This window comes from Perna viridis, chromosome 2 (assembly GCF_037379345.1).
Source record: "Perna viridis isolate PV_CMFRI_1.1 ecotype Kerala chromosome 2, ASM3737934v1, whole genome shotgun sequence".
Classification (NCBI taxonomy): Eukaryota; Metazoa; Mollusca; class Bivalvia; order Mytilida; family Mytilidae; genus Perna; species Perna viridis.
Window position 1 is genome coordinate 23,370,656 of NC_142446.1, and position 17,842 is coordinate 23,388,497.

Below are 17,842 nucleotides of genomic sequence, written 5' to 3' on the forward strand. Positions count from 1 at the left end.
GATCTTTGAAAATATGTATCTCTGTACGATTTTGTAAGATGACAGAAAAGAATGCTCCGTGTAATAAGTACGATCTACCTTTAACCAAAAATCTCTTAGTGTTATTACCAGCATTCTTCTACATTTATCAGATAACAGAAAACCATTCTGTTGAATACATAGATTAGAAAATGTGACTAAGATTAAAAACTAAAATAACTGAGGCATTCAATAGAAGATAGGTAAGTGAATGATTTTTATAGTCACGATTAGGATCACAAAATCAGAAGAGATTGAAATGAATTAAATAATATTACTGGATTTTCATAGTAAAAAAAAATGACATGTGACATATTGTACTTTTATAAATTACCTGTAACATGGTGAGATTTTCAATTTTTTGGTCAACATCTTTAAGTTTTTGGTGTGCAGAGTTGAGTGAGTCTTGTAAACTTTCCCGTTGTCCAATCAATTGATCAATAACATTCTGTGCAGAACAAGGTGCAAAAAGTGAAAAGGTGCACATCACAGCAAAGGACATTAATTATTATGGTGTATTACCAGTGAATGATTGTAGTGATGGATAGTTACAGGTTACAATGGTCTAACATGTTATCCCCATACTACAATATTTCTAGGATTTTAATAGGCTGTGAGCATGTCTTTATAAATCCCATATACTCAGATACAACTGATCATTTCCCTATGGAATGCACATGCTATTAAGCAATAACACAACATCCATTTCAAATATATCAGGAGATTTACATCTCTAGTTGACTTTTTGGTAATAGAAAAGCTTTTGAAATAGGTTCTAGCAACATGAGAAACATATTTCCACCTTTACTGAATCTACTGTTACAATAGAATAGATTGTTTGTTTTGTCTTGGTGTTCTGCATATTTATCCCCATAATATTCAAATTGCCTTTATGGACATCATGTATTTGTGACAGCATTAACAGCGAAATATGGCACAAAAAATGTAAAATTGACTCTTAAAACCACAGGTAGATCCATACACTTGAATAAAAACTACCTGATTTTCTAAAAATTGCAACATTATCAAAATAATGATTCTATAAAATGTAATAACACGTGAAACATCATTAACCTGAGCATATGGAATCCTTTTATCGACACAGGTGAAACATCAATAACCTGTGCATATGGAATCCTATTATCGAAATAGGCGAAACATCAATAATCTGTGCATATGGAATCCTGTTATCACCAAACAGGTGAAACATCATTAACCTGAGCATATGGAATCCTGTTATCGACACAGGTGAAACATCAATAACCTGTGCATATGGAATCCTGTTATCGAAACAGGTGAAACATCAATAATCTGTGCATATGGAATCCTGTTATCACCAAACAGGTGAAACATCATTAACCTGAGCATATGGAATCCTGTTATCGACACAGGTGAAACATCATTAACCTAAGCATATGGAGTCCTGTTATGGACACAGGTAAAACATCATTAACCTGAGCATATGGAATCCTGTTATTTGCCAAACAGGTGAAATATCATTAACCTGAGCATATGGAATCCTGTTATCGCCAAACAGGTGAAATATCATTAACCTGAGCATATGGAATCCTATTATCACCGAACAGGTGAAACATCATTAACCTGAGCATATGGAATCCTGTTATCGCCAAACAGGTGAAATATCATTAACCTGAGCATATGGAATCCTGTTATCACCAAACAATTAAAAACATCATTAACCTGAGCATATGGAATCCTGTTATCGACACAGGTGAAACATTAACCTGAGCATATGGAATCCTGTTATCGACACAGGTGAAACATCATTAACCTGAGCATATGGAATCCTGTTATCACCAAACAATTGAAACATCATTAACCTGAGCATATGGAATCCTGTTATCACCAAACAAGTGAAACATCATTAACCTGAGCATATGGAATCCTGTTATCACCAAACAAGTGAAACATCATTAACCTGAGCATATGGAATCCTGTTATCGACACAGGTGAAACATCATTTACTTGAGCATGTTACTTAGTCCTTTGATAAGTATGTTTAGCCCAGTAGTAACTTAATGTGTACATAAACCTGATTTACCTGAGCATGTGGAGGAACAATCTTAGTTTTGTAGGCATCAATCTGGCCCTGTAAACTATGGATATGATCTTGTTGGCTATCACAGGTTTTCTTTAGGTTCTCTAATGAAGTCTACAGTGGAAAGAGACAGTGTACACACATGCCTATTCATTTCTTGAAAATATCTTTGCATTCTATATCTAATGAACCTGATGGTTAGTTGGATAAAAGTTGATTATTAAAGAAGATGATCAAAGATAACCCACTGTCCAAATATTCAAGATGTAAATGACCTTAACTTTGTAATGCATTATACTCTTTAATCAAATTTGATGTGCATTTTATGGTCCACAACAATGTGTTAAAGTTTAAAAAGATTTAGATAAGCTACTTAAAATTATTCAGTTTAAAGTTTTAATTCAATATTTGGTCATACCAGTATGTTGCATTAATTGTCCATGATAAGGACTGACACAATCAATCATCTAGTTTGGTATAAGTTTACAAGTCATGATAAGGTTTTCTGTGTTGAAACCTTGCATTTACTTTGGACAAAACTCTAGATCTATAGAAATATACAGGATAAATTATTATAAAAAATGTTGTTTTTTTTTACTTAATTTAGCTTAAAAGTTTCATTGAAACCTATTAATTTTTGTAACACAAACTACTAATTCCACGAAGCCTTAATGTTTCTTCTTGTCATTAAAGCTTTCATCTATGCTAGTTGTGTTCAAAATTATCATACCACATGAATGTCATTTTGGAGAATTCAGTTATGGACCTGAAAACCAAAAGCAATATTCTATTACAACGTTTAGAACGACAAAAAATAAATTAAATCTATCTGAACCTTTTCAAGATTTTTTAATTGTTTAACATTTTGAAATTAAGTGTCCAACCAACCTGTAGCTCATGAAATCTCTGGTTGCCATTTTCCAATTCAGATAATTTATTCTTTAGTGATTTAATCTCTTCTTCATACATAGCCTAGCAAATATAAAAAAACATATCAGGAAACTTAAATAGACAAAATTCTCATCTGAATGAAGAGGAAAAGGTCCAGTCTAAAAGGAAGGGTTTACAACAGATACCTATAACTGAACTAAAGTTGATACATGTAATGCCAATCTCTCTACTACAATTAACTATTTTACAAAAAAACTTTACTTGACTTCTACAAAATTTTTTTAAGATTTTGTGAACACAAAATACGATTATCAATATCTGTGATTTTCCATAAAATATAATGTAACTACTAAAACATTTTTTGAAATCTTGATCAAAATTTAATATTCACATCTTTAAATGGTAACTAAAACATCAACACCATTAGTTCAGTACTGTTACAAGTTTTATTCTTTATGTGTTTATGGCATTCTTTTCTATTTTTTTGCTTAACAAGTATGCAAAGTGAGGCTCAAATGTGTAAATTCAATCAAATAAGTGAAAAACACTAGATTTGTGTGATACATTTTTCTTTTGAAGAGAATATTGGTGTTGACCAATTCAATATTACTACCATGAATGCCCGTATTATCAATGCAACTTTTGATGAATGGTCAAAGCATAGGACCAATATTTCTAGAAAAAAACCTACAGAAGCAAAATGCATAGAAATGATGAATTGTGATGTCATTTTAACACTTGTAAATCTTGGACGTCTGTTTGAATATAAACCTTTTATTTCGTAATCATTTCTTTGTACTAAATGACATATAAATTTGTGTGAACATGAGCAAATATACTCCTTTGGATGAACTGGTAAATAGTAATTACTTTATCTTTTCCAGACTGTTTGGCTGACTGTATAAACTCAGACTTGACTGTAGAAATAACACAATCTTTTTCTACCTTAAGTTCACCAATTCTTCTCTCCATAGCCAACTTGGTAGTATTCAATGTAGATTGTAACTCCTCTATTGTTTTGTCAGACTAAATTGAAATGATAAATATCATTGTATAATGGCAAACCTCTAAAACTGGTATTCTCTTTCAATCCTTCAATCATTTTTTGCTTCAATCAGTCTGATAAGATATGAAAGCAAAATTTGAGAAAATCCTGAAATTTCATATACACTTTAAACTCAATACAGAATAATAAATCTCATAACAGAACATATTTGGAAATGTAAATACAGATATTAACTTACTAATTTCTTTTCTCTCTGTAAACTATTAATTGTCTTTGTCATTTCATCCACCTTTTTCCTACTAATCTTATTATTCTCCAATTCTTTCTGCAATTCCTCTACCTCTCCCTGTAACATATCTGACTGTTGTTGAAGCTTAGCCCTTTCCTCATTGTATGCCTCCTTTACCTGTTCCATTTGACCTATGACCTCCTCCTAATCAATATATGATCATAAAATAAATATTTGCAGATATTTAAAAATGATAAGATGTTATAACATTAACAATACAAAGAATTATGAGCATCAAGATGGCAAGATATGGCTTTTCGTTTCCACAATAAGTGTAGCAGGTAATTTTCATGGGGTGTTAATTTTAACATTTATAGTCATAAGAATGTGTCAAAATATCTAAAAAAAATCCCACATTTTGGACTGAAATGATGCTGGAAAATAAAGTGCATGATATTCTATAAATCTAACCTCTAATTCTTGTCTGATGGCTCTGGCAATTTCTTCTTCCATAATCTCCTTATCATCCTCAAATCTTCTGGCCAAAACTTCCCTATCTTCATCAGTCCTTGTATGCAGTTCATCAATTGTTTGTTTCAGTCTCTGTATGTCTGCTTCATATTTCTGCACCACTCTAGCATGTTCATTTTCATAGTCTTTACCTACGACAAATAAATTATATATAAATAATGTTCATACTTAATTTTGACAACATATTTTATAGTGACCTGTAATGAAATTCATCACTGACCTAAGAGTAGAACAGTGAAAAAAATTTTTCTTGTAAATCAGATCATAACCAAAAGATGTAATCCTATTATGGATGGAAACATTAAACTATAATCCTTTTAACACCTATTTTCAATTTTTTTTCGAATGCTATTGCCACAGACTGATTGTGAATGCCATTGAGCAACAAATATCTATTTTTTTAAACATTTATTAAACTGGACATTACCCCAACAGGACTTAAACCCCCAGTCCAGCAGCCTGTTGAACCCTGTACATGGGACCAATATGGACATATCACTCATACTGGATGCATTTTTTATGGGGGACAGACTAAGCACTTTTGACACACAATTTGCTGCCATTTCTATGATTGTTGGGGTTTAACCCCTAAGCAGCATTATTTCAGCTATATCCAATCGACTGTCATTTCTATGATTGTTGGGGTTTAACCCCTAAGCAGCATTATTTTAGCTATATCCAATCGACTGCCATTTCTATGATTGTTGGGGTTTAACCCCTAAGCAGCATTATTTCAGCTATATCCAATCGACTGTCATTTCTATGATTGTTGGGGTTTAACCCCTAAGCAGCATTATTTCAGCTATATCCAATCGACTGTCATTTCTATGATTGTTGGGGTTTAACCCCTAAGCAGCATTATTTCAGCTATAACCAATCGACTGCCATTTATGATTGTTGGGGTTTAACCCCTAATGCATCAGACCAATTCAATGGTCATCATTTCTACAATTTCTGTCCAAAAATCAATTTCAGACAATATGCACACCCAAATATGGTAATTTAATACCCCATTCATTTTCATAACAATAACAATGCTGCAAGTCGTTGAGGAGTTGCAGACATTGTATCAGACCATTTTTTGCTGAAATACACATCATTTCTACAATAGGTGTCCAAATATAAAATCCTGACAGGATGCACTTCTTCATATGGTTAAATTACATCCCACAAATTTTCATAACAATGCTGCAAGCTGCCTAGAAAATAGTTTGGACAGTCAGAGGGAAGGACGTTTGTGGGAGATATCATAAAACATTATAAATAAAATAATATGATACTTTTTAAACAAAACAAAAATGTTTATTGCTTAATTGTCAAAATAGACTTGAAAGTACTTACATAATTTTTGTTTTTCTTTGTTATGTGACATTTCTAATTGACTCTTCAGGTCATCAAGTTTCTAAAAACAACACATTTGAGAGGTTAAGCAAAGCAACACGTACTGATACGTGTACATGTAGCAGGAGATTTCCCGTCAGATAGTGTGTATTACATCATCAATTTGCGTTGCACACCACATTCTACAAGTTGGTGTCAACGTGTGAGGAGGCAACCACACGTAAGTAAGAGCTTGTACAATATATTTAAAACAAATCCGACAGCTGTGAAAGGAAAGCAATTTTATTTTCAATTTGAGTATTTTTTTCATCCGTTGGTGAAATTTTGATGGTATAATTACAATTCCATGCTTCAAAAGGAGCCATAAAAAAGCAACATATTCCGTGAAAAAATGAATCTTAAAACAAGGAAAAAAATGTTTTTAGCAATTTATATTCACTGTTACGCAATAGTTCAAATCATATCTTTTCTTTTCTGTACAAATCAAGTTTCTATCAGTTTAACACCATAAGACCAATTTTTACAAATGTGATACACGAGGAAAAATGGGGGGGGGGGGTACTATAATAGGTGCCTGTTGTAAAATATCTCAACCCGCAGCATTCACTACACAAAACAGACATATATAGACGTCTACCATCCCAGTAGGGGTCGTTTATCATTCAATCTTGAGGTGCTGGCAGGTGGTGGCGGATCCAAATATTTTCATTGACGTTCTACAGGTACACGTACATGTACATTTTGCTTAACTGCTTGCAACGTTGACGTCAAATTAACGTGTGTATGCTTATGTCTAGACGTACACGTTACTGTATGCATTTATTTGCTTAACCTCTCTATTAACCTATTTACTACATGTACTAATATCATAAAATAATATGTACATTATCATACATGATATAAATATAGAAAGAATAATGGTTACAACATTTTACTATAATTGAAATTTTTAAAGCTTTTTGCTGCAATGAAAGGAAAAAAAAGCTTCATTATGGGGTAAAAGTTATTTTAAGTTGTTATATGCAACAAAAAAATTGGCAAAAACATCACAGTTTGGAAAGCAATTTATAAATGGGAAATTAGCTTTGTAAACAGAAAAAAACTGTCATTTGTTCACTTTCAGAATGTAAGATAATTCTTATAGAACATCTAAGCCAAGAAAATTTAAAAGATATTCAATCCTAATTTTCAAATACCTTTTGTTGTTCATTTTCCATTCTTTTCAGTTCATTCTCAAATCGTGATTCTAATGCTGTCTTCTCTGCATTAAGAGTTTTGATGTGTTCCTCCTTCAGCTGGATATTTAACTCCACCTTCTCCTTTTCTAACTGCCTTACAGCTGACTCAGTACTGGAAAGAGCCATCTCTAGCTCTTCTTTCATCTCTTGTTGGTTAACTTCCATCTCCTCTTTCATGAAGTTGACCTGATCCTGTAGTTCAGACTTCTCATGTTGTAATTTTTGGAAGGCAGAGCTGGACCCATTTAAGTAAGACTCATATTCAGTTTTGTCTTTCTCATATTGGGTCTTCACTGATTTCAATCGACCATCAAGTTCAAGTTGGTATTTGGATTCAATACTGAAAATATGTACACATGGTGTGTTATGTATTTGTCAAGTGCTAAGTTTTTCAATGACGTTACATGTATACAAAGATTTCAGATAATGATGCATGAGCCAACACAATGACAAACTAGCAAACTGTTCTTTAAGGTTTGGATGTAATTCCAACTATAGTTTTCCTTCATTTTAATTTTACTGAAAATAAGAAATATTTGCCTTTTCTAATGTTATGAAACTAACATATGAGATTTACCAGGCTTTAAGTAACAGTCTGTATAAGTACTGTATCTAACAAGAATTGATATATGCATGTCACAAACCCAACAAAATTAACTTTTATTTCTAATACATAAACAGTTACACACCACATAACTTTATAGATTGTCATTTGGTTGTTGTACTTACATTGTATATAAAATTGGTACTTTGAAAGAATTATGGATCTAGAAAAGGGAGATGAATGTACAGTATTCATCAAAATACAGATCTGTAAACAGAGAGGACTATAGTTCCAGAATATAAAGACAGAGAGAGCATAGTTTGTTCAATGGCTACTTCTGCCACTTGCATCACTTCTACCATTGGCAGTGCCTGAATTTTATGTTGACTGGTACTTAAGTGTTTACCTGTTCTTTTCCTCCTTAAACTGCTGGTTTAACAGGTTAATCTGAGATTCATATCTCTGCATTACATCCTGCTTTTCATTAACATATTCTTTCTGTAAGTCTTTTTGTTGTTCTGCAAGTCTTTCTATCATTTTCCTTTCAAAGTCTTGCTTTTGTTTCTCCTAAAATATAAAATATAAAATAGTGAAAGATTTTCTAAGGTAAATACTTATGGTTATGTAGTAAGAATTTTAAAAGAGCATTACATGTTTTAATGCTGTAAATTTTGTTTAGGTTTAGGATAATTTAGATGATATAAGAATCACAAAACATGATCATGTGGAACCTGTATATTAAAAAAATGTTTTTATTTTTTATTTCAGTTTATAGGGGTGTTCTGTATATTCTTAAAATCAGTATTCAGTATTTCTGTGGTTTATTATACATTTCCTTGTTCTTTGTTTGGTTGTAAGCAAGTTTGGACTTGTACTGTTAAAAGTACTTTTATTTGTAGGGACCACTTTTCATGATTTGGGGAAAATTATCAGTTTGTATCTTTATTTCATGGATTTGACAACTCTGTCATACAAAAGAATGGGAAATTTCCCTTTTGTTTATTAGAACAAAATTTCATGCTTTACCAAACCCATGAAAATTGGTACCCCTAGAACCAAAATACTTTCACAGTATATCATGACATGTATGACAGTATGTGCCTTTTGAATCTGTATACATGTAAATTTCTCTGTTCATTTTTCAGAGCATAAAGTGCCTTAAAATACATATATGTCAATCCAAAAAAAATGCTTTAAGTAATTAAGACAAGTTAATGTTATGAATTTGTGGTAAGTATAACAGCAGTTGGATGAATATATGGAATGCATCGATCTTAATCATTTGTTCTCAAACAACATTCTACCCTTTGTAAACAAAAATATATGTATTTTTGAAAGTTATTGAAAAATATGTAGAGAAGTGTTTAGAGAAAATTTTGCTCACTATTTATGTTGTATTTATTTTTTAGGGGAAGGGGATATAACAAAAAGTCAATTGACATTAAACTATTTTTGTCTTCATCATCTAACCTCTACCCTTTCTTACCTGATCTCTTCTTATATTCTGTAGAAGGTCAGCTTTCTCTTGGTCATGTATTTCTTCTATTTTGGTTATCTCCATTTTGTAAGACTGTTCTATTTCTTTCTTCTCTCTCTCAAAATTGAGTTTAGTATCATATAACTCTCTCCTCAGTACGTCTATATAGTCCTTATCATTCTGCATACTGCTACATACACCTAAAACAAAAATATAATGAATACTAAAATTATCAATACAAAGATTTTCAATTCTAGTTGTTGCACAACTAAATGATAATGGTATATGACACAAGGAGAAACCAAATTTGAATGTATCAACATTTAAATCTTGAAACCCAACGAACTGTTGATGAAGAGCAACAGACATACAGACAGACAGACAAATCAACAGTTCCTATTATAACAAAAGTTGTTCATATTGGCAGATGTCTAATGTTGCTGCCGGTATTTGGAGTTAGTTAAGTAACAAATCTTGAACATTTTAAACAAGACATGATATATCCAGCCAAATGGGCACATATACTTTGATAAATGCATAAACATTTTTTCTTCTTAATTCAAACTTTTTTTTACAGGTAATTCACTCTTTAATTTTGTTGTCTTAAGTAAAGATTACACCATAAACTTGTGGTAAGCAAAAAAAAATAATTTTCCGTAAATGTGGTCCACAGAGCAATCAATAAAATTGTTCATCAATGAATGAAGGTTATACAAAAAACTTACTACTAGCATCATCATCATCAGGTGCCTGTGGTAATCGTCTTCTAACACGACCAGGATGACATGGGATACCTGTCACACTCTCATCATCAGATATATCTACAAAACATGTTCAAAGACAACTATAATCTAACTTGATCATTAATTATGGCCATGATGGTCGTTTATTTTCTTAACTTTCTAAAATTTGTTTTAAAGAACATTCCATCGTACATTTGTTTGCATAATTCTAGTATAAATGTTACAACAAATGTTACAGAAAAAGTCCAATGGAGTTATGTAAATGATGGTTTCCTATCCAAATTACTTAAAGATGTTTTTAAATTAATAATCTTTCATTGTATGCATTGTGTAGATAACATAGGTACAGTAGTATGATTGAACTCATTGATCACGTTTAGGTATATAATACAATGCACTGTATATATGTTCTAGATAATACAAGACAATATATTAATTGAATTGTTTCCTTGATTGCATAAAAAAAATATCACAATACATTTTGCAAATTTACAAAAATACATAGCCAATGAATGAAGTTATAATAAAGTCCCAATGAATCGGCTAGGAGTATGACAAGAGACTTAGATGAATGGTGATTCCAATAAACCCTTTCCACTTCCTCAGCAATTAGCAGTCTGTCAGCTCATATAAAATACATACCAGAAACACTGAATCTATTATTCCGTATTTAGGCCTTTAAATAAAACATACCAGAAACACTGGATCTATTAGTCCCTATTTAGGCCTTTATATAATACCTACCAGAAACACTGGATCTAATATTTCCTCTTTTGGTCTTGATATAATCAGATAGGAAAGATCCTTCTGCGACAGGGATTTTAGACATCCTTTCCTGCGTAAGACCTGAACGATGTTTCTTGTTACTACCAGAATGTTTCAGGTTCTCCAATTCTGCAGTTAACTCATCATTTTGGTCTTTTAAGTCCTTACAAATTTAAAAGATTGATAAAAGCTAAAGTAATACAACAAATTAAATGTGACAATACTAATGTATGAACTTTTTAAAGCCCTTCTCCAAACAATAAAAAAAGAAAAATGGCAGTAAAATAAACCTGCTCTTTTTCCCTATATCTATGTCACAGGTGCTTAAGGATAAATTCAAATATCTTTTTGGTTGCTTTCTAAATGTTTTTAAATATATTTGAGGCAAAAAACACCTATTTGAGAAAATTGTTGTGCCACCCATTTCCTGATTCATACCCAGAATGGTACTTAAATACCTTTCGAAAACAATTAATACACATACACATAATATATACATACAGGAGGCAAGTGTAACTTTCACATTTAAAATGAAGTAAAATGCCAAACCCCCTCCCCTTTCTCTATATATGGAAAATTCATGAATTATTTTTCTTAACATGCTCAATTTTAATTTAAGTTATACTAACACAATGTAATTGGGACAGGTCTATTTATAGGAAGGAAGCATCAGCGACTTCCTATATATGTAGGGTATTTAAAGTATTAATGGCTCAACATCATTCGATCAGAAGTGATGATATATATGAAGTATGTGACTATTAACTTATCTTACTTTATTCTGATCTTCTATTTCTTTCATTCTGTCAAGAATGTTGTGTTGGTTTGGCAGAAAAATACCTCTACTTTCCAGTTCATCAAACTATAATACAAGAGAAGAAACATTCCTAATAATGGAACACCTGAAATGACTTCACTGATAATATAATGTATTATTATACCTTACATAATAAAGGATTAATTAAATTGAATGAAATATAATCATGTGACATATATTAATTTGGATATTTTTTGTTTTAATTGCAAGCAAGGCTGAATGTCCCCCAAAATTCATACCATGAATAACCCTATTATTCACCGGTGAATAACACATCAAAAATACAAGAGCAGGTGAATAACCCATCTAGCACATTTGAAACCATGAATTTTTTGTCAGTCCTTTATTTGTTTGTATAATAAAACAATTACAGTACTCTAATTCGGTGAATATCCAAAATTGTCAACCTCACTAAGTTTATTCCCCTCGGGCTAAAGACCTCAGGGAAATAACCCTAGTTCGGGTTGACAATTTTGGATATTCACCTCCTCAGAGGACTATAATTGAATAATGTTCACAATCGTATAAATATCATATTTTGCCTTTCTTGAATGAAAGTCTGGACTTCTAAGCTAAGTTTATGTCAAATTAAAGATAATTCTGGCATTCCAAAATTTGTTTCAGAAATTATTAAGAACAATGAGTTCTATACACAGACATTCTGAGTTATGACTGAACAAAAAATGCATTAAGTCAAGTTTCCCTTACACAAATTTGGAAATTTTTATACAAGTATTCTTCTGTTTTTTTTTCTATTGAAATTTATGAAACAAAAATTAAAATTAAAAGAATACAAATATCTTACTTTTCTTTGCAAGTCTTCAGTTTTGTGAAGCTCCTTCTGTAGCCTACTATTCTGTTTTTCTGCCTCAGACAGTTGTTCTGATGTGTCATCCAAGTCAGATTCTAGTTTTTCTATCTCCTACAAGATACAAATATACTACATCACTACAACTTGTTAAAATTACTTCAGAAATATCAAAGAAGCTACATTTCTAATGAGCTACATACCTCATTGTTGAGATTTAAGTACACCTGTGGTAGAACACAATTTAAAATCAAACACACATATTTTTTCTAAATATTACCGTTTTGATAAAAACATCTTCAGGTGTAAAAGACACATTGTCAGAAAAATACAAAAGTAACTTACATTTTGTTAAAAATATAACATTGTTCTTGTCTGAATTTACACATAATTATTCAACAATATTACCTTCTGAGCCTGTGTGAGCTGATCTTTCAGTCTTATTTCTTCCTGTTTAAGATGCTCAACTTCTGTTATCAATTTATTTTTCAATTTGACAGTTTGTGATGAAGATCTTTCTATTTCTTCATCAAGCTGAGATTGCAAGCATTTGATTTGTTCCTGGTATTTCCTCTCAACAGTTCTAAAGACACAAAATAAGCGTCATTTCCTTCTACTTCCAATAGACACTTTCATAGTGTGTGAGAAAAACAGATAAATCATATAATGTCTAATTTCAGCCAGATTAATATCAAAGCCGTATAATCAATACCATCTATAATATACCTTTGTCCATTGGTCAAAGACACTATGTGACAATGTGAATAATGTAATTCTCATATAGAATACCAAATAAGCTGGTTTAAGGCCTCTTAAAGCCTTTATTTAAAATATCTTACACTTTCTGATGAACATGTGGTAATAAAGTTTCAAGAGTTAACCCCTCATAAAATTACAAATGAAAACAAACAGAAGTTTGTTTACACAATACTTCAATACAATCAAGGTTAACAAAACCATAAACTTTAAATTTCGTAACATTTCTTAAGTTTACCTTGAAAAGCAGGTTTATTGACAAAGGGTGAAACAAAATCCACTTAATTGTTAGATAAATTGTTAAAAAAGGGGGGGGGGTAATTTAGGAATTAAAAGAAAGGAAAATTGTCAAATCAGTAAACCTAGTCTGGGTCCATGTAAGATGGCAGTCCCAGTATTAAAAGAAGGAAGTATAGAGGGTATGTACCACTTCAGAAATTCAATATCTATCTTGACTTCTTCAACCAACTTAAAGTCTAAGGGGATTTCTATCTGGAATATAAAACTCCCAATATGACTTTCGAATATTGAAATGTATACAATTCATGTAATAACAAACATATTCTGAACCAATCATTGGCTGTTATTTACCTAAATTTCTTATCTTTTTTTTCAGCTTTCACCTAATTGTAAAATTGACAATAACATTGTATTTTCTTTTCTAAAATGGTTCTTAGGTGTATAAGAAAATGATTTTAATGAATTAGATGTTATGATTTGCAATGTCTTAAGGTTGAACTAAAATAGCCTAATTACAAAAGGGGGTGACCATACAATTATGGCATGGGAAGATGGAACACACATTCAATCATCATTACCCTTGTTTGTTCTCAATCACACTGTAGTAAAAAGGGGGGTAACAATAAATCATTACTACCAAACAAAATCATAATTTCTAAGGGGTTCTACTTTCAATCAAACTTCACCAAAGGGAGATAAACCATGCAATTTTTATTACAAAGTAAAATAAATCAAGATCATGCTTTAATATCCCACTTTACTTACAAATATGTGTCTCTTATTAATACTAAGGTTTCACTATTGGTAAAGTATAGCATAAATAGGTTTATATATAAAACCATGTTGAATATGATAAATTGATGAAAGAGTTGAGTAAATTTTGCAAACAAAACAAGATTTATATTGGAATAGAGACAAAAATGTAAATTTTAACTTCAACAGAAAATAACTATAATAAATAAAGAAAAAGATTGTCTCAGTAACAAAATTCTAAAAATATCCTTTTACAATTAAACTTATTGGTATTGTAAAATGATTAATATTTGTGTTTTATCAAATTGGTTGTAAATGTCATCCTTAAGTGATATATTCCCATTTATAATATATTAATAATAATTTGGCATTTGTATTGCTTCTGTAGTACAAAAAATTAAAATGGCATATCAAACAACCCTTTCATTTTGAAAATATTTGAAACCATTCTTTTGTTTAGGAAACTGTGAAAACTTTGGAATTGTAGGTGTGGGTCTGTCATGGTAAAATGTTTTAATATAACATTTGTTACGCATAATATGTTTAGTTCTTTTCAAATTTGTGTTTTGAAAGCATAATAAATGAAAATCACCCAAATTCAATCTAATTAAAATAAGACAATTATTCCATTCAGTCACTGCATCTAACAACACTGCATTCTAGTTTCAGTTCAGATAACCTTTTGGTCAGCCAATTAGATTTGTCTTTCATGATTTTGAATGAATTATTCAAAGGGAAAAACCTGAGAGTTCTCAAAAAGTCATCTGAACAGAAAGTAGAATGCAGTGTTGTTAGATCCTACATGCAGTGACTGAATGGAACAATTGATAAATCTAATTTAAATTAGATTAACCAAAATTATATTGAAAAAAAATCTACTAGATTTAACTTAAAGAAAAGAACAGTAGACTCATACAGTAATGACTAAAAACTTCTCAAAACACAGGTATCATTTTTATAATCATATGGTGATCAAAGCTGATTGTATGAATTTTCATAATTGAATTTAAAAAAAAAATTCTCCTAAGCTTGAGTGCAAAGTCAGAAAAAAACGCATGGAACAGTCAAAATGATACAAAAAAATCAACAATTTAGTCTAACATAAATATATAATAAGTAGCAAAAGCCGATGAATGAAAAACACTTAACTTTTTCAACATTTGATATAGGTATACATGTATCAGATGTCCATTATCATATCTTGATTACTGGATAAGCCAGAATACGTACATATAACTTACATCAGTTTTTTCTCAGATGACTGTTCAATGTGTGCATGCCTTTCATCAACTTCCTTTGCTAACAGTGAGTTTCTAGCATTTGCTTCAGATAGATCCTGTTTTAATTTGTCAGTAGCCCAGACATATTGTTCATTAAGAGATCTAAAAAAATCATTTATATCTTAACTCCAGTGAGATCAAGTCATAACTCAATGAAATAAAGGTCATATAAATATTTACCATTAACTTACATCTTAGTTTACTTTTCAGATTTGCATCCATCAAGAATTTAAAGTAGTATGATTAATATCTATGCAAATTTTTTCCACATTGCTTTATATGCCCAAACTTTGACTTTGATTATCACATCGATTTTCATCATTTTCATTAGCTCATTGTACCTAGAAAAAAAAAACAATACCGGTACATACTCCATGGGTCATTTCAATGAACTTCTGTTACTTCCCAGTCCAACCCAGCTGGCTTAGGAGTAATGACTTCTCTAATAAGCAACTATAAAAAGTGAGCTCACACAAGAACACTTACTACCTGCTCCATTGGATGCTTTTATAACCTTTGGCAGAATTATCTCCAGTTACAAGCATGTGACATTTAGTTTAAATGATTGATCCCAAATTCATCATCTTGAAATGCATGAAATATTTGCTTATGGACATTAAATCTACAATGATCACTTACCTGAATAATTTTGATTGTCTCCCTTTGTAAGCATATTCCAATAATTATATTGCTTCATGCATTGCTCCATTATAATATCAAACTTCCATATATATTTTCATGAAAAACCACTAAACACTTAAGGGGTTGCACTAATATTGACAGGGTGGTTTTCATACCTATAATATTATGAGTTTTTAAGAGAGTTGTGTATTGACTTACTTGAGTTGTCTAATCTCCTGTTGACAAGAACACAGAGCTGCCTGGTATAAAGAATCCTGGTCATCAGCATTGATAAGGACTAGTTCTAATGCTGATGATAGATCACAAAGGTTTACTTTTGTAACCAGATCAAATCCTAATGCCTGAAAGTATATTTTAAGCTTGCCGTAAAATCATAATATAATTCTAGATGGCACAGTCAATGAAAAACAGAAAACATTTTAATTCTTCAAGTCAGTAAATCTGCAACAAATTTGGCTTTTAGAAAATGACATTCACCAAGATTAGGCTTAACCAATACATTTAAGTCAGATTGTAGTTCTAGTTTATATGAATTGTACCTGTAGTAATAATTACATAATTGTTTTTGGTGAAAAAATAGGAGACCAAATGTGCTTCTAGAATGTTTAGGTATATCAATACATAGCAATAACTTCTTCACTTAAACTGATGAAAATTCTAGAATCAAATTCAAGTAAGACCCTTCAGTCAAATATTGAACAAATGTAAAACATACCAGTAAGATATCTGCACCATTTGGTATGTTATATCCAGCCCAGAAATCTATAATGGTATCAGGCATTGCAAATCTGTAAAGTAACAAATAGCCTGACTTAAAATGTATAAGTTATCTCCCATAGAACAGAAACTAGCGGCATTTTAAAATATTTTATAGCATTGCTTATTTAACAAAATAACAACCTTAATACAACAAAAGACTTCAAAATAAATTTATGTCAGTGCCTAAGATGACATCAAATTTTATATTTGAAGCTGACAAGATAAGAGAGGGAGTGACAACTGATATACTTCAATGTATTTAATTTTAATGCTGCTGATGAGAGGTTCCTTCTAAAAATCGTGTACAGCATATTAAAATTTGCAATATCTTCAAAAAATTGGTACTTTTGGATCTAATAACCACTGGATTGATGCCACTGCTGATGGACCAAAGGTCCCCTAGGGTATTCATCAACCCAGTAGTCAGAATCGTCTGACCACAAATCATTTCATATATTATTTATTGAAATTTTGCAGTAATGCAAATTTTAAAATTCATGAAACACCCATCCTCCCAAGTCAGGGTTTTGAGTCCACTCTCGCTCCCTCAAACCCCTGATATCACTCATTCATATTTAGCGGGTATCGTCCAGCCAATTCTGATTGGTTGCTTCCCGGGGTGAGAAGCACCAATGAAAATCGATTTAACATAAAATGTCTGTGGAAGGTAAACAATAATACGAGGTAATAGACGATCCGATATAGTAACTGAAAGTTGTATGATGTCACAAATGATGCAATATGAGCAAAAATGATAACTGTAGATTCTGTTTAGAGTCTTTACTGAAAAAAAAATGAGGTTATGTGTAGCCACAATTTTTCCATGTGCATATTGTTTATTGCGCAAAGTGCAATAAACAAAATATGCACATGAAAAATTTATGTTATTTTTCAATAGACAAAATTTTTATCATAGCCAATTCTTATAAATTAATTTTAAAACAT

At 31.2% G+C, this 17,842-nt stretch overlaps 2 protein-coding genes across 12 annotated transcripts in view; one reads left to right on the plus strand and one right to left on the minus strand.

Annotated features, from left to right (window-relative positions):
- LOC148624133 (uncharacterized) overlaps positions 1-17,842 on the plus strand; it is a 38,488-nt gene that overhangs the window by 18,278 nt on the left and 2,368 nt on the right. The window contains exon 6 of one of the 3 annotated variants that reach the window (XR_015919616.1): positions 6,125-6,295. The exons of 1 other annotated variant lie outside the window; for it this stretch is intronic. Coding sequence is in view for 1 of the 2 variants with exons in the window: in XM_088566672.1 (XP_088422798.1) it covers positions 11,551-11,592 (42 nt within the window). In the remaining variant the exon portion in view is untranslated. Of the gene's footprint in view, positions 1-6,124; positions 6,296-11,253; positions 11,593-17,842 lie in introns of those variants that run through there. One more of the 3 variants, XM_088566672.1, reaches the window with a different exon arrangement.
- LOC148624134 (uncharacterized) overlaps positions 1-17,842 on the minus strand; it is a 62,397-nt gene that overhangs the window by 5,653 nt on the left and 38,902 nt on the right. For 7 of the 9 annotated variants that reach the window (XM_088566653.1, XM_088566657.1, XM_088566654.1 and 4 more), the window contains 19 exons: positions 16,854-16,926; positions 16,337-16,479; positions 15,458-15,598; positions 14,229-14,261; positions 12,876-13,050; positions 12,465-12,581; positions 11,618-11,704; positions 10,822-11,005; positions 10,060-10,155; positions 9,344-9,534; positions 8,264-8,424; positions 7,272-7,653; positions 6,076-6,136; positions 4,675-4,865; positions 4,213-4,407; positions 3,839-3,994; positions 2,966-3,049; positions 2,081-2,191; positions 353-466 (listed from right to left, as the gene is read on the minus strand). In XM_088566653.1, coding sequence (XP_088422779.1) covers positions 353-466; positions 2,081-2,191; positions 2,966-3,049; positions 3,839-3,994; positions 4,213-4,407; positions 4,675-4,865; positions 6,076-6,136; positions 7,272-7,653; positions 8,264-8,424; positions 9,344-9,534; positions 10,060-10,155; positions 10,822-11,005; positions 11,618-11,704; positions 12,465-12,581; positions 12,876-13,050; positions 14,229-14,261; positions 15,458-15,598; positions 16,337-16,479; positions 16,854-16,926 — 2,695 coding nt within the window. The remainder of the gene's footprint in view (positions 1-352; positions 467-2,080; positions 2,192-2,965; positions 3,050-3,838; positions 3,995-4,212; positions 4,408-4,674; positions 4,866-6,075; positions 6,137-7,271; positions 7,654-8,263; positions 8,425-9,343; positions 9,535-10,059; positions 10,156-10,821; positions 11,006-11,617; positions 11,705-12,464; positions 12,582-12,875; positions 13,051-14,228; positions 14,262-15,457; positions 15,599-16,336; positions 16,480-16,853; positions 16,927-17,842) is intronic. The other 2 variants (XM_088566660.1, XM_088566658.1) reach the window with 2 other exon arrangements.